The sequence below is a fragment of the Triplophysa dalaica genome, chromosome 23 (genome assembly GCF_015846415.1).
Source record: "Triplophysa dalaica isolate WHDGS20190420 chromosome 23, ASM1584641v1, whole genome shotgun sequence".
In the NCBI taxonomy this organism is placed as follows: Eukaryota; Metazoa; Chordata; class Actinopteri; order Cypriniformes; family Nemacheilidae; genus Triplophysa; species Triplophysa dalaica.
Window position 1 is genome coordinate 11,303,634 of NC_079564.1, and position 16,998 is coordinate 11,320,631.

General features: G+C 40.2%; 1 protein-coding gene across 2 annotated transcripts in view; it reads left to right on the forward strand.

Annotated features, from left to right (window-relative positions):
• Positions 1 to 3,386: 3,386 nt before the first annotated feature.
• The window catches only part of nrp1a (neuropilin 1a), a 60,284-nt gene continuing 46,672 nt past the window's right edge, over positions 3,387 to 16,998 (forward strand). The window contains exons 1-2 of one of the 2 annotated variants that reach the window (XM_056738112.1): positions 3,387 to 4,446; positions 6,160 to 6,334. In XM_056738112.1, the coding sequence (XP_056594090.1) occupies positions 4,380 to 4,446; positions 6,160 to 6,334 (242 nt within the window). In that variant the 5' untranslated portion in view covers positions 3,387 to 4,379. The remainder of the gene's footprint in view (positions 4,447 to 6,159; positions 6,335 to 16,998) is intronic. The other variant, XM_056738113.1, reaches the window with a different exon arrangement.

Below are 16,998 nucleotides of genomic sequence, written 5' to 3' on the forward strand. Positions count from 1 at the left end.
GACAGGAAGGAGCAAATTTGTTAAATGGACTCTCCATTGTTCTCATAGAACCGGCACCATTTTAGATATGGCAGCAGAAGACTCTGTGAAATTACTCAATCTCATTGTTACAGAGCCTTATTACCCCCCGGAGAATGGAGTCAAGTCAAATACAATTTGATAGAAAGGCTCTTGCTGTCTCCGTCCTTCTGTACTATCTGCAAAGTGGCGGGAATTGCTAATAGTGATTGGTAATAAACCGATGGGGTGAATAAGAAACATGTGAGGCCTTGCGATGTTTAAATTGAAGTGCTTTGCTTGATTTTCATTTTAGACATTCTGAATGGATATCTTTACACATTTTTTCATACTCAAATGCTTGTTTGGTTTCTGCTAGGATCTGCTTTACAAACCAGTCAATATGACCCTGACATAATCACAATGGAGGTTGATTTGTTTATAAGATCTGGGTTCCCTTCAGTGGTAACTGATTAGCATATGCTGAGCAATGCATTTACACTTCCCTTCTGTAAAACAAAACAATGTGGCCACATGTGATCTTTGTGATGCGTAACCAGTGAGGTCGGCTCCTGCCAAACATCGACCAAGAATAAAATTGTTTTAGGAAGGAAAAACAAGATAAGCAATTTTCTGTTTGCCTCATACAATAGCCTACATTTACATCTGATCAATAAAACCCTCTCACGGTACCCTAAGTGCACCGTGTGCTTCTTTTATTCTTTTATTCTTTTAAATACGTGCTGATATTGTTCATTTGAGTTAGCTTCAATTATATGTAAACCTAATTAAGAAAGTTAACTTTTTAAGGTGAGGACCTTGTTTTTATTTGGAACGACATACTACCAAAGTGCTCATAGTATTTATGCAGTAAGCTACTGTATAGGCCACTTTGCAACACTGGCCCAGCAGCACTTCCGGTTTCTGTTTTTAATTTCATTGTTTTTGATCCTACATATATAATTAAATCTTAAAGATATTTGTTTAACGTTTTGATCCAGCTTTAAGTTCATCTTTCTTTATGTCATCCGAAGAGGTCTATACACAAAGGAATACTTAAAGGAATAGTTAACCTTAAAAAATTAAATTCTGTGATAATTTACGCCCTTTGTCATTTCAAACCTGTATGACTTTCTATCTTCTTCAAAACACCAAAAAAGATATTTAGAAAAATGTTGGTAACAGAAAAACCGTTGGTCCCCATTGACTTGCTTTGGTTTTGTGTCCATACAAGAGACGTCAATGGGGACCAACGGTTTATGATCACCAAAATTTTCTAAATATATTGTTTTTTATTTTGTATTGTGGTTTTTATTTTGTATTGTGTTTTTCAGAAAAAAAGAAAATCACACAGGTTTAAAATGACATCAGGGTGAGTAAATGATGACAGATTTTTCATTTTGAAGGTGAACTAGTCCTTTAATAAATATCGTGTCCCTTGATTTAACCTTTTCCTCAGCGAATTGATAACCTCCAATATTAACTTTAATTTAAAACAGATTTTTTTCCCCCTAACTTTAAAATATATTTAACACAACTGAAACTCACTTTTTGTAAAAAAAAACAGCAGAATGAGTGCTAGGTGCGTAATTTGTATTGTTAATTAGGTACCAGGCAAGGAACTGTCCAATGCACATTTATTGCTGTCTTCGCAGTATGCAGTGCGCTTGCGTTTTATTCCGCAGGCTACATTCTGAATCTCACTGTGGTGAAGGTGGCATTTCATAATTATTAATTAGGTTACGTGATTGGACGCCCAGAACGGTTACCAAGCAACGTCAGCGTGACCTAATTCATTTTCATGAGCTAAACCCTTTCCAGTAGTACTTTGGATATTTCGCCTCAGGACGGAGCGTTGCATGTGTCTGTCCTCTGTCGGACAGCGCAGCGCGGAGACAAAGCGCATAGTTGAGACGTTGTTCAGCAGTTACCCTCAGCGAGTCATTACATTCAGTGAAGCCCGCTTATGTGTTATAGTCTGACGGTTGGGGGCCGTCAGATAGGCATGTCTCACAGACTTCACAAATGTGAGAACACTAGCCCCGGAGCGCTAAGAATGCGCGTAACAAAGCATCGCATATTTCGTGAGAATATTTCCAAGCGTTTGGGAAATTTGATTTCATTGAGTTTACCTAGTGGAGAATTTGGTTCTGTTAAATCACATTGGATACATTTAGCATTTATGCAATTTAATCGGCTCGGCAAACACATGTTTAAATTGACCTGTCAGTCACAGAAAGATGTGAGCTCGCCAGCAAATATCAGGTCGACAGTTGGCAAAGACTGGACCTGACCATCCCAAGTTCATTCTCTCTCTGATTTACAGTAATACGTGAAAACACTGCTGAATAGCGTCAGCTGGCAATGTTGTCCACTGCGATGCACTTTTCCTCAAATAACGGTACCAACAGAAAAGAAAATATATGAAGGATTAGTTTATTTTGTAATAAATTATATTTACCGGTATAAGGTATGATTTGTTAGTCTATATGGCATACGGTACTTGTAAACAATTGAATGATTTAAATAATCACAATGTGAATTAAAATCTTGATACAGTATACAATGTGTTTGTATGGTGTATGGGAGTCAGTTTGCCGGGCAGCCTCGCGAAGCAGGGGAGGAAGATATTCTGGAAGGACTCCGGTTTTCGGCTGCGCTCTAGCAGAGCCGCGCAGCGTAGCGCAAAACTTCTGACGCCTTCAGAATGAAACTGTTCATTCTCTTCGTTACCGTCTCTTGATTTCGACCCCTCTGAATAACTGCATCGGCGAATCCACGTTCCTTGACGCTTGCAGCCAGACTGGGTTGTTGTATGAAAGCACCGGGGCTTTCAGAGCTCCAGGTCGGCGGTGGATGGTTGTTGTGGCGCAAAGCAGAGCAGAGCCAAACATACAGGATATACAAGGAGATGAGAAAGACTGACTCTTCTTTGGCGAGGGAGAGGCGATCCGTGCTGTGTGTGATTTCACGAATTTGGGGGACTGTATTAAGGCAGAAAATAACGGGTTTAGCAACCGCGCGCGCACAGGATCGTACTATGCTGGATACTATTTAGCAAACTGGTTTGACAGCTCGTAGGCAAGTGTTTATTGTTGGTCCTTTCAGATCGGAATCAGACATTCATTTGGCAAAATGTAGACGCCGTTGCGCACGAAATAGCTAAATCGATATGTTCCTTTAAGACTAACTTATCTATCCATGGTGTGTTGTTCCCCGCGCTGCGTTCTGCGCAAACTGTGGATCCTCTTGGGTAAATTTCCTATTTGTATTTATGGATGGAATACGCATTAAAAGGCATAATTTATTGAAAGGACAGAAGCATGGCTGCAATAGAGTTCAGCGTGACAAACATTTGTATATATAATATCATTGTTAACTATTGTTTGGGCTGAAGCCTTTATTCATTCCCTGATGAATAATCTTGTACCATATTCGCTGCAATTCCGGATTCAAAATTAATATTCACGTGTTACCATATGCAAATCCTATAAATGTCTCCTGAAAGAAGTCAGAGCAATGCTGAATTGTAGTTGTTGTTATTCACATGAATGGTTGCTTATTGTAAATGCTAGTTATATTGATAAGCAAGTTAACTATCAACCGTTGTGGTTTAACTTCATAAAGAGCGCAACCATACGACCCGTCCACCGATAACGCAGGTTTGAGGTGAGTGAGGGTTGAACAGTGTCTCAAAGCGAGCGCAAGGTCTCTGGTCCTTTTTATAGAAGAGGTTGGGCTCCATATAGGTCGGGTTTTGCATATGTGTAATCAAACCAATGAGAATCCCCTGCGCGTCTGGCACACGGGCAGTGAGACAGCGCAACAAACTCTGGGAAGAAGAGAAGCGATTGTAATTTAGGGGGTGTATCCCTTGTTTAAGACGCTGTTATGGCAAAGCCAATCGCCAGATGTTTGTGTTTCTTACTCAGATTTTGAGACTAAGCAGAACGCCGGTTACTACGCGGAGGCTCATTCGCTTATCCAAGCCACTTTTAGCTTAAGTACACAAACGATCTGCGCTCCATCTCTCTTGCTCACTGTACGCACGGGATTACGCCAGTTTGGTCGTCTATTTTGAGGAGCCGCAACGTTTTTCAGTCATTCTTTAACAGGCTGAAGGAAATGGCAAAGGAGAGAGGACCGCGTCTGGCAGAAAGCAGAGGAAACCAGAGCTGAATGGCAGGATGCATGCGACCTGAAGACGCACAGAATCCAACATTTCTCCAACGATCCTTTTTACGCGTTCTTTTGGTTTCCTTCCTTTCAAACGAGAGACCTTCGGAAGGATTTATCCATACACGATCACTTAAGGATTTTCTTTTTTCTTCCTTTTTCAATTTCTGATTATTTTTTAAGACCCTGAACTCTAGGAGTCGAGGATGCATTGTGGATTAGTGTTGCTCCTTTTTACGGGAATCTTTCTCATCGCCAATGCTTTAAAAAATGGTGAGTGTTAACTGAAAATAAATCACTGTGGGCTTTCTAAGAAAATATGTCTTTTCGCTTTAGCTGGAGAAAATCTATCGATGAGGGTTTTAGACTTTTAGACCGTTCACCTGCGCTCACCTGCAGAGTGTTTTCTAACGCTAGCTTGTCAGTCAAACCTATTGTGCCTACGCTGATACTAATTTGGTTATATTAAATCAATTTATACTGTACTATCATTGTTGCGCGCTGATCGTGGGGTAATTTCAGATATTCTTCACGCTTTTTAATAATTTCCCTTAATAACATTTGAAAGCATTATTATATTACAAAGACTTCTAGGATTGATTGTGGTTCCAAATAGTTAGTTAAAGCAACACAATTCCTAGATTTTCACGTTCATTTACTTAACGATAAAGCATTATATTGTAATTGAATAGGTTATTAATTAAAGTTATTATAAACTAATAATAAAGTGGCAATAAAGTTTTATGTTTGCCTAATGCTGACGCCCAAAGTGCACGTTGTCTCGTCAACTATAACCTCGGTCAAATACTTTAATATACACAATCCAGTTGTATTACAATATTATTCTGTATATGATTTTACTCTTTTCGGTTTACCTCGTGTAAAATGTCCTTCATAATAATATTACGGTAATATATGTTACACTTAGTGTCATTTTGAATTTATAGTGCTTATACGTTTTGTATTTGTTTGTTTTATATTGTTCGATGCAACTTATGTATATTCACAACAATTTGTCAAAAAGGAATTACGAACTTTATTTCATGGAGTCACTTGCACGAAGATTTGAACGCCAAGTGATTCTCAAAGTCACCGAAAAGCACATGGACAGATAAATAATGTAGCTAACGGCGCCCAATGCATTCATAAATTAAAATAATGATTCAAATGTACCATAACCCTAAGTCTGAGCTTTGGAGAATATAACATTCATATTGTGATTCGTCATTGTGTTCCATCTTAGCATTTCATCAATTTTAACCTCACCACAAAGTCTCTAAAATGTATTAGGAAATAAACTGAAAGATAGCATTACTTAAATGCCATTACATTTGAATAGACTGCACTGATACAAAAATGAGGAATTAGATCTATTGAGATGATGTTAATAGAAATATCTTGAGATGTTTTTATATAATTCCTATAGTATTAACTTATACTACTTATCTTTAAATAGTTTGCCTCTATTGTGTAAGACTGTACTATCATTTATTCAACAAAAACACTAAGTCTGGTTGTTATGCAAACACATACTGCGCCATGTCTTACTCCTCAAGCTTTATTGTTGTTGACAATTGTTATAAAATGATCAGCTGTGGAGTATATACATTATACAGCAAATAAAATACAATTATTAAAGAGAATTAAAGGTCATGCTGTCCAGGCAGATCATGTAGGTGAAAGTATCAACCCTTATTTAGAGTTAAGAAATTGGTCAAAGTTCTGAGATTTCTGTTTAAGGAAACATTTTTGAAAGAAATATTTTTGATGCCAAACTAAAGCCTATTTCCTTTAATGTCACATTAAATACAAAGTGTATTTGGTTCTTTGCAACTACATCAAAAACATTTAACTCTGTTTAAACTCATTTGAACTATTTGGTTATATTTAGTCACTTTATCTGCGTGCATTATCATATGGCCTGGATCATGTTGGTATGGTTTATTTGCAAACAACTGATGTGATTATATTTCTCTTTTCTTTCAGACAAATGTGGGGATAATATAAGAATAAGTAAAGCAAATTACCTCACCTCACCCGGTTACCCGCAGTCTTACTACCCGTCTCAAAAATGCATATGGGTGATTACAGCGCCAGAACCGAACCAGAGGATTCTGATCAACTTCAACCCGCACTTTGACCTCGAGGACCGGGAGTGCAAGTGAGTATTCGCTGGTAATATTCGGTGTGGAGGTGCGCCACCTGCTGGCCCTCAAAGAGAATGTTCAAGACATCCGGCTCTTTTTAAGCTAAGGGTCTCAGGTGCGCTTACTCCGAGTAGTGTGCATGGCATCACATTATCCAAAGCGACTTCAGTGCATTTAAGCTATACATTTTATCAGGATGTGTTGCCCGGGAATAAAACCCACAGCCTTTGCGCTGTTAAGGTGGTTTAACAATTGAGCTGAAGAAATGTCATTTAGAATAAAAACAACATTGTGTTGTTTCTGTAAATGTGTATAAAAGGACTTAAAAATGTTTTTATTTACACTTAAGTGCTGGAGTTTTTTTTGACGTGATGGTATTCATATTACATCATGATTCAACAGTTGACATGTGGTTTGGTGTGTAGGCTGTTTCCAGTATGTGCCATTCTCCCTCGCCCTCTCTCTCTTTCTCTTTCCGTCTGTTTCCTTTGTTTGTCCTGGCAGGTCTGAGAAACATCATTGTACTGTCAGAGTGCGGCCGGCTCTGTTACTGTATCCCCTCCACCCAGATAGTCTTCCGCCTGGAGCTCTTTGTGTTCGCCGAACGTCTCGTATTAATGGCACCGTTTATCAGGATCTTTACCTTTTTACGGCCCTGTAAACCAACAGCGATTTATGGCCCCAGATGACCCTGCACTGTCTGCTCGTAGGGGGTCCGTCTCTTTTGAGAGTTCAGGTTTCGCTGCCCAGAAATAATCAGACCCCCGTCCTGTTAGAAACACACACACATGCGCGCACTTTGACCAGAGGATACTGAGAGGGAATGGAGTGTGGATAGACACATGGTGAGGACATAATGAAATTATCAAGCAATGGTTTTCTTGTGTTCGAACAAGCCAAGTTAAAGAATTGCACATTTTAGCTCCTGAGGCGGTCAGTGGATACAGATGACTTTGAACATGGGCTTTTTAAAGTGTGCCAGACATTTTCATTTTCTGGTCGATTGTGCACTATGGCTTAGTGTGGCGCAAATTGTAAAAAAAAAATAAGAAGTCTTTGTAATCTTTCATCAAACTGTAATGATTTTCACAGTTTCCTCTTAATTCTCCATATTTCTCCATTGTGGTATATAAAGCCCACCTTTTATGACTCATTTTGACCAGGCATGTGGTCACGGTTCATAAAACAGCAGAACAAGCTATGCTAAGAGCTAACTTGAAGAAACGCTCATCGCTGAGTTTTCTCTGAGAGACGTCATCTACGTTTGAACAATCTCAAAACGTGCTGCGGTTGTATTCCCTCCTCCAGCGTTCCACTCTGTAATCTCTCCACTTCAAGCTATCATTTTAAATGACTGTGGAGAACAGCCATTCAAACAATTCAAAGTCGATTTTCTTTTCTCTCGTGATTGGCCAAAAGTTATGAGCGACAGAGATGAACTTCCCAAGCAGCCCCCCTAATGGCTAATTCAATTTGGAGACCAGATAGACATCTGTTTGGTGGATCTGGTTTCTGCAGATTAGGGGGTGTTTTCTTGACTCCAAGATTCAGCTGGACACACATTATGGTCTTCTTGCATAATGGAAACTGTTGATGATCGAAATGGCTTCTTTATCAGATGGACTGCCGAGGGAGGGAAGCTACAACACACGCTTCACTGCACCGCTTGCAATCTAATTAGCAGCAAATGGAACGCACATGCCCGGCATAACATGTCTGTTATCAACAAAGCAAACAAGTAATGTATTGTGTCGGCCGGTGACAAAAAACAACCGGCCGATCGGAGTCAACTTCATGTGTCAGCAATGTTTAGCTTTTGCTTGGGTGAAGTGACAAGGAATGAAGCGGATTATTGTTTTTTGTATGATAATTTAAGTATGTCAATTTAGATTATTTTAGATACACAACTCGGTTTTGTTCAAACGTGTCAAATCATACTTACGAATTACAAATGTGCCATGATAACGCATCAGATGTGTTTTATTCTCAGCATTACGCACCTATGATAAGATTCTTCATTCAAGTACACTTCTTTCATGGGAGAACAACAGCTTGCTTAGTTTACGCTACTTGGTGGCATTTTTATGGCTAGCTAGTTTAATTATAATAACAAGAAACAGCAATGTGTAAAGAAATATTGGATTCTCAATGTTTTTAGAACGGCTCGGTTTGAATGCAAAAACCATTGCTTTGTTGTTCGTATAGTTTGGTATCATTAAAGCTGATGGACTTGAGTGAGGTCATCGTGTATCTGTTTGTGTATGTATCCTGTGTTGCGTCAGAGCCCCCCCCCTTGACGGCACTATGAATCATTGATGCTCCACGATTCGCTGACCAAACAAATACTGGAAACATTTCCTTCCAATTGTCAGATTCCTGCCTTGAGGTGAAAAAAGCAAGCGACAGATAAGAATCATTCCGCATTACCGTTTAAAGTCGTACCTTCTGAACTTTGCCTGAGAATGCATGAAAATGTCTGTTTGCTTCAAACAGGTTGCTTTAACCCAGATGGCAAATATTCTGAGAATTCTTGCTTAAGAATATTCCATTGTGGTTGCAAGAAAGGTCACGAAAAGGCCCCTGGTGTCTTGCTCGCCCCCTGTGTCTCCGCAGAAACCCTAAGCCTTAAACACACAGTTTTTCCTCCTCATAGTGACCAACCTTCAGCGCCGCCCTGCTGGGTCAGCAACGCAGCACATATCATGCAGAGCAAACAAATACACTCTTGGCTCCACACACAAACCGCACATCCTGTGTCTGTGTTGCTCGGAGACGAGGACAAAGCTGATTAGTCACGGAGACACTTACGGCAGATGCCTTTGATTCACTTAAGACTTGTTTTATAAAGAAGCGTAAGGTGCATTTCATATAGATATACAGTTGCTCAGATCCCCTGCTGTTGAGGTGAATCAACAGCAGATCCCGAGAAATGAAAGGAAGAGGGTAGATCAGTATTGTTTTGTGTATGGTATTTAAATATCAAAACGGCTCCTTTAACTCACGCAGGGTCTCGGTTTCATGTTTTGTGTGAAGCAGGGGCCACATGGGTCTCCAATACCCTGCTGAGAACTAACCTTGCCGTGCTGGGAACAGCCGTAACTCTCCCTGACTTTAGCGTGGCCCTCACTGCAACTCCACAGCACAAGTAAACAGTGAAAGAGCAGGACGGCATGAACATTCATCAGCGGTTGTCACGGAGGGGAAAACTAAAGAAGTTTGGAATGGCATGCATCTCCTTTCATCCTCACCCGACGAGAGGTTTTAAAGGCAGGGAATGCTTTGACCTCTGGACGGTAGAGGAGGATTTGGGTGACAGATATTGTTTTTAATACTTATGACCCCAGTTAAAAAACACGCGCTCGGCCGTCTATTCTCAGGGAGGCATCACAGATCAAAGAAGCGCTGACCATCCGACCCTGGCCATCCGTAAGCTGTTGATAAGAGACAGAGGGTTCTTCCTGATTCTGCAACAATAAAACAGGTGTACTCCTGTTTCTTCTCAAGAAGGTTCAGTTTTTTGGGATACCGTACGGTTGATGTGGTTTGTGTTGTAGTGGGGAAAGAAAGCAGACTGAGACATCAGCTACTACTCTGAGCAGTTTTGCAGTGTTTGGAGGTTGTTTCTTGTCCCTTGACTGCTTGTAAATTATATTTGTTCTGGTGGTGCACAGAATTCTGGGTACAGAGGAAAAGAGGCAGCAGCTGTCATACGGTGGCGTTACTAAAGACAGTCCAGATGGGGAACGAGACGTAAATATTGGAAAACAGACACATAAGTGGCCACATAGGCTATGTGTATAGTCAAGGAGAGGAGATGGTAAAACTAAGCTGAGCTGTAGTTAAAGGTAATTTTTCAGCGTTGAAAGTATAAACAGTGTGGCTTTGTGGTGCTATCAAAATATTGCTCTGTTTGTCTAACCATCCTGACCAACCGATGTTGCAATGTTGGCCCAACCACTCATGTGGGACCATCAAGATCTCTTTAGTAAAAGTTGTTTCTTCTAGTCGGCAACAAGCTTAAAAAAGGACTTGCTTAAGTCTCAGTCTCCTTTCAAAGGATTTCTCTATAATGTCACAAACTTTGCTCAGAAGTCAAAAGGAAACAGACGTTTGACTCAAATTCTTTCCCTACCACATTATCTGTTATTCACATTAGTTTATTATAACTCTTAAAAATTGCTTCATTTCAAAGATATTTTAAGTTTGTTTTTCTCTTGGTCATTCCCGTCTCACTGTTTGGCATGCATTTCAACACCTCATTTCCCCCCGACCCTGTAACCTTTCGTATGACACTGAGGAACTGGAGGTCTTAAAGGAGTCTGCTTAATGAGGGGGATGAAAGCGGAGTGCATCGTTCCACATGTGTGTGCGTGTGTTGGGTTGAGGGGTTTTCCACCACTAAAGCGCTTCACCTTGGCCCGCGTCTTGGAAGGACAGGCTGATTGAAAAGCTCTCTCTCCGTGACATCTGCCGTCCTCCCCGCTGTTCTGTCACCGGTTTGATTCATGTTCTCCTCGTTCTCTCGCTCTCTGTCTCTCTCTCTCGGAAAGACCAGGCACTTCGCCACTCAGCGTGAGCCTATCTGTGAGGGAAGGAGAGAGTGATGAAGTACAGACGTGTAAAAGAAGAGGGAGAGAGTGTTAGAAAGTGAGTAGACAAAAAGGAGGAGGTTTCAAGAAAGGGAATCAGCAAAATCAATAAGTGGATGAGTAGCAAACTTCTTCCTTTTTTACTTTTGACATTAGCAAACGTCCCTTGCTGACAAAATAATGACGAAAGAGAAGAGTTGGAGAGAATTTGGCAAAAGCCTCCTTAACTTTCCAGTCATAATAAGCTTCCCAATATGGAAGTTTCTGGTCTTCGCTGTGAGCAGTAGGAGCTGAGAAAATCCTGTTGCTTATATTTCTTTTGTTCCACCTCTGATGTTCTTACAAATTAAAAGATTAAAGAACAAGTAGCTAATCTCATCACTGGATTAAGATCTGTATTTAACTCTGATATCAATTTTCCATTCCTTTTATTCATGACCCTGTGACTTCTGTTAGCTTTAAAGAGATCTCTAAAATGATAACAAAAGTCTACTTCTCTGTAGCAATAGCAAGCAACAAACCATGCAGCAAATACTGGAAATACATCAGCACAGGTAATAAAACTGTGGCCTTTAATTGGGTCTTTAATAAAACAAGTTTTACATGTTTGAACTTGAATTCGATAAAAGAATGCAAAGGAACATAAATTTAGTGTGTTTAGATCAACCTCATTAGAAACAGGTCAAGAGAGCCCCTAACCTGGAATTTTACAAGAACAACTGACAGAAATAGTCAATGAAGAGAAATGACCACGGCCAAGGAACCAATGGATGAAGGTCTCTACAGAAAAAGTTAAATATCTGCTTCAAGACAACCTGGATTTTTAAGCTCCCCTGGAGAACATCACACAGGTCTAAGCTTTAATTGATGTGGTCCTGTTGGAGAGCTAATGCACCATGTCTGCACATGCTGGCCTTGTTTAGTTTGCTGCCAGAGCCGCAAATGGCCCTTTATTTTTGATTGATGGGGTTCCTGCCCAGCTATGGTTCAGCTCGTACCGCTCTGAGCTTAAGGGACTGGTTGGATAGGGATTTGGGTAAGACATGGTTCAGCTCCACTTGGGCCCCACGCTAGGATGGCAAAGTGAGTTTTTCAGGCTGTATTTTTTAAGAATTTGAGGTAAATTAGGTAGTGGGATTTTGTTTTGAGAACTTAACTTTCATCTCACACGCTCCCTCCCTCCGGTTAGAGCGTAATCGAGGGCCGTCCATCTACGTCTTCTCCTCGACAGTGCTGGTAGGGAGTTTGATGGCTGCAAAGAGACATTGATGAATGGGGCAGGGGTTCTCTGATTGAGCTGAGGCAGTTTGCACGTCGCTCGCCGCCCGTTTTGTTTGCTTTTGGTCCCGTCTTTCAGCGGATTGGTGATCGTTGTATGTAAGTTGTTTGTGTGCGAAGGTGGTATTTTTCTCACACAGTAATTTGCCATTAAAGAACACATGTCACAAAGCCGCAAACTGACCTGTTTTTAAATTAACCCCTCGGTGGGAGGTTAGCGGTCTCGTAACGAAGCCTTGATGAGTCTGCTAGTCCCTCCTCTCCCATCCTGTTCTCCAATTTCCAGCATGTCTTCTGGTCGCGGCACGCAGACATAGCTAATTATCTTTGGCGAGGTTTCCAAGTTGGCAGAGTCGGTGTGAGTTTGTGAATGGAGAGGTCAGTTTGCCCTCCAAACTCTGGCATCGTGGGCACTTAGATCAAACTGTCGCTCTACAAGACACCACACAATGAAAAAACACACGCATACACATTTCCTGGCCTATGGCAGAATGCAACGGAAGAACAACAACACGCCACATGGTTCTCTCAGCGTGTGCTTACTAAGAGTGTGTGATTTCAGAAGCAGCATTCCCCTTTCGAAGAGAACGGTCGGGAAATAGGAGATAAAGAGAGAACATAACCGATAATGAACAGGACACACAAAGAAAGAGGCAATTCATCACATGCTCAGACGTTGAAACAAATGTGGGAGAATTTACAGAGCTAAGAGTTTTCTTTTGTTCACCTCCTTCCTCAACCGTAATGGGAAATCGGTATCTGAAGGATGTGTGTGTTTATGTGTGTGAGAGAGAAAGATTAATTTGTTACCAGTGAAGATGGAGCTTGGCCAAGCTTAAGTTCACCCAAAAATGAAAGTTCTGTCACCATTTACACGCCCTTTGTCATTTCAAACCTTTATGACTAAAGAAGACATTTTGAAGAACGTTGGTAACCGAACCACTGAGGTACCCATTGACCTGCATTGGTTTTGTGTCCATACAATAGAGGTGAATGGATACCACCGTGGTTCAGTTACCAACATTCTTCAAAATATAGTATTTTGTGATTTGCAGACGTAAGAAAGTCATACAGGTTTTAAATTGTCATACAGTTTTCCTTTTTGGATGAAATATCCCTCTGGGAATACAGTTTGCTCATGTTCCTCCAAATGTGACATTGCATCATTAACCATCCTATAACTGATCCCCAACGGTAAATGTTTCTAAATTTGGTGTTGAGGAAAATGTCTAGCTGTACATTGATATTCCCTAAGGATAAATTCCCTGCCTCCATCCGCTTTCTGTGAGGCAGATGAGGAGACGACTGGGTGAAATTGGGACAAGACCGTCAAAAAAAGCAAGTTAATTGATTTACTCCTTGTGCGCTTATAAGGGCTGTTTTTCTTAGAGGGAAATAATGTGATGCACACGAGGCATGAAAAGACCTTTAAGTGACCCAGGACATAGACCTGAGGGACTGTAGCACATTCTCTCTCTGTTTCTCTCTTCCTCTTTCTCATGGACGCCACCCACAGGTTTACCTCTTGTTGACCTCTCTTAGCATTCTGTTCATTACTCACTATTAGCCTGGAGTAAATACATGAGCCGTGTAGGTTAGTAATGATCTTGTTCTCTTCATACATGCTGTTCAGTCTTTGTCTTGTATACTGTACATGAGCAGTCATCATTTGACTTTAACTCTGCGCATGCAGTCAGTTGGTCATGTCCTGCCCTTCATGCTGGCTGTGCCAAATTGGATTTTTGGATTATTTAATAACGCAAACACTATAGATATACATTTTTAATTATAGCCTGTCTTTTCCTATTTGCCGTCTGACTAGCGACACGGGTCTGACATTCCAGCCTGCGGGATTTTGTAGTATGTCTGTAAATAATTAGTATTGTAATTAGCGTAGCTAAAGGTATTACCTCAAGGCTGACCCTGGTTTTCTCTGCACGTACAAGAATCCAGTCCTCATTATAAGAGCAATTTATAGACCTGCGTGAGGTCTTACATGTCATCTGCTAGGTGGAGGACATTGAGGGTTGTTTTTTTAATGGAAGATGGTATACGTCTGCCCTATGCCCTCACTTGACCACCCTCTTCCCTGAAGCTCAATTCACCTCTTTTATACCTTGACTTCTCATCTTCTTAAGCACGGAGCCATCTTCAGAGGGCTCGGTTCACTCTGTCTCAGTAATAATACCCCCTATCAGATGTCAAGGCGGGACAAATAGTGGCTATTCTCTTAGTAATGGCCAGTGAAATGGGCCCCTGACACAGACCGAATGAAGACCAGTGTCCCTTATACACGTTAAAGCGCAATTTCTTTTTCCATTGTCCTTTTCTTGGACCATAGTGATTTTATTTTTGTTCTTTGTATGTTTCTTCTCAGAACAGCAATAGCAAAGATATATTACAGATGTGTGATTATGTGACGCGATTTATATTAAGATTTAATATCAGCAGTTACTTCTTTGGGTTGTTTGAGGACCAAGTATTTAGAGTACTGAAATGATTTTCAAAATGAAACAGCGAAATGTATTAAAATGAGTTTTCCTGCCATTGCCATGGCCATACAAAATGATTGTACCAACGTACTGTATTAAATTTATATTAACATTACTTTTTACTAATATTTAGGTTAACACAATACAATTATTAATGTATTATTAATAAAAATTATTAACATTATATATATAATATTGTATAAATGTATGGAAATTATATACATTTTCGGTTGGTAAATGAATTTTGTTGGTTTACCCAATTCACGGCATTAAATAAATGACTGTCGCCACACACCTTGTTGATGTTTAGATACATTAACCACTTGTTAATGTCAACAATTAATAATATATATTTTAACATTTATCATGTGATTCCAAATCTGTATGACTTTCTTTCATTTAGAACACAAAGGAAGATATTTTGTAGAACGTTGGTAAACAAACAACATAACCCATTGACTTCTATTGTATGGACACAAAACCACTGTGACATTTCTCAAAATAATTATATTGTGTTCCACAGAAGAAAGATACATATACAGGACGACATGAAGTCGAAAAAATGATGACAGAATTAGAATTTTTGGGTGAACTATCCCTTTAAATACACAGGCATGGATGTATAAAAACAACAAAAGTATGCACAGATTTCTTGTTAGTTGAATTCAATCTTTTTCGCCTTCAGTATTTCACAACAGTCTTGCTAATGATGTTTGGAAGCTTCATGGTTGTAGTCCAACACCTAAACTTCAGATTGCTATAGGCATAAGTCCTCTTGGCTCTGTACCAGCTCGTAACTTGGTCAGCTCTTCTTAAATGACTGCAGGTTTGCAGCAATTTCCCTCTCCGTGTCCTCGCCACATTGAGGCTAAATCTCTAAGGTGAAGTTAAACCAGTTTAGTACAGTTCCTCATCATATCCTGTCAGTGGATGATTCACAGAGATCCGTCCTGCCCTGCCGGCTGATGACAGAACTTCCTCAAACTCCCTCAGCTATGTTTATATCAGATCATTTGGGGATTCTTTACATTAGCAGGAAGCGTGGCGCTCTCATGTAGCTTTTGAGAGATCTACGCTGCGGCTCGTTGACTGCAGCGACATTCACTTAATCAGTAAATGCATATCAGCCGTTTTTGCCCCCCGGGCAGAACTCTAATTAATAACACTGGGTCCTTCCACCAATTGGAATAGGGTGTTAGATTTAAAATGAGGACAATTTATGCACTTATATGCCTTTGTGCTTTTCCTCGAATTGAAAACTGTAAAGCTTTAGATGAAATTTCTTTAATGGATAATGGATGGTGTGAGCAGGAAATTGTAGTAAAGAACCGTAATGTAATGGTACAATGTGCTCTTGTGTTTTGCTACACTCCCAAAATAAGTGAACAATTAGTAAGGTGAGCTTAAAGTCCCCCTGAACCTGAAGTTGCGAAATTTTTACTTCCGTATTTTGACGCATTTCCGAGTGAAATGGAATTTTAATGAACAAAATAGTGGGCGTGGCTTACGTCTTTCTCTGCGATTTGATTGGATGTATAAAACAGCCGTTTCATTTTGAAATGGAACAGGCAGCAGACTGACAGTTAAAGGGGAGGAGTTAACGGATGCTCCACCCAAGCTGTCTAATATAGGTCATCTAAGATGGATAGTCTTTACAGGACGGAAGTGCATATTCAGATTTTAACTAAAGATTATGAGGGCACACACATTTTAAAAAGAGAATGACCCACATTGACAAACTGTTGACAATAAACGCTGCAACATTTCATAAAAACATAGGCATTGTAATGTTTTATTTCACTGGGACAGTGAATATTTTTGTCCGTAGTGAAACTGCCAAAATACAGGAATTCATTCATGTGATTTTTGGAAATCCGTGTCTCTTCAAACTGTCTAATTAGGAGCACTAATGAAAGCGGACACACTTAATCCATCAATGTTAATCATAATTGCTGTTTATGAAAGCGTGTGCCGTGGTCTCCTGTGCCGCACCCATTCAGAATTGATAAACATCTAAAAATATGTCACTCTTACGCAAAGAGTGAAGCTGTGCAATTTGGTTTCAAGGAATTGAAAGGTATTGAACCGCTTGACATGTCCACACCCTTCATCAGCCCTAAACAGTGCTGCTGAAATCATTTGGGTTTAAGAAGAAAGAGCCATCGGGTGGTTTCCTTGGTTTGGTTGGGCACATCAAACACTGTTCAATCTCTACGGAACCTCTTTTTTCCTTTTATTCTGATGTTGGCAAATATAACAGTGAAAAATGTACAAGACAAAGCTCATTTGCGGTGAACGCATACCAGATACAAATAGACT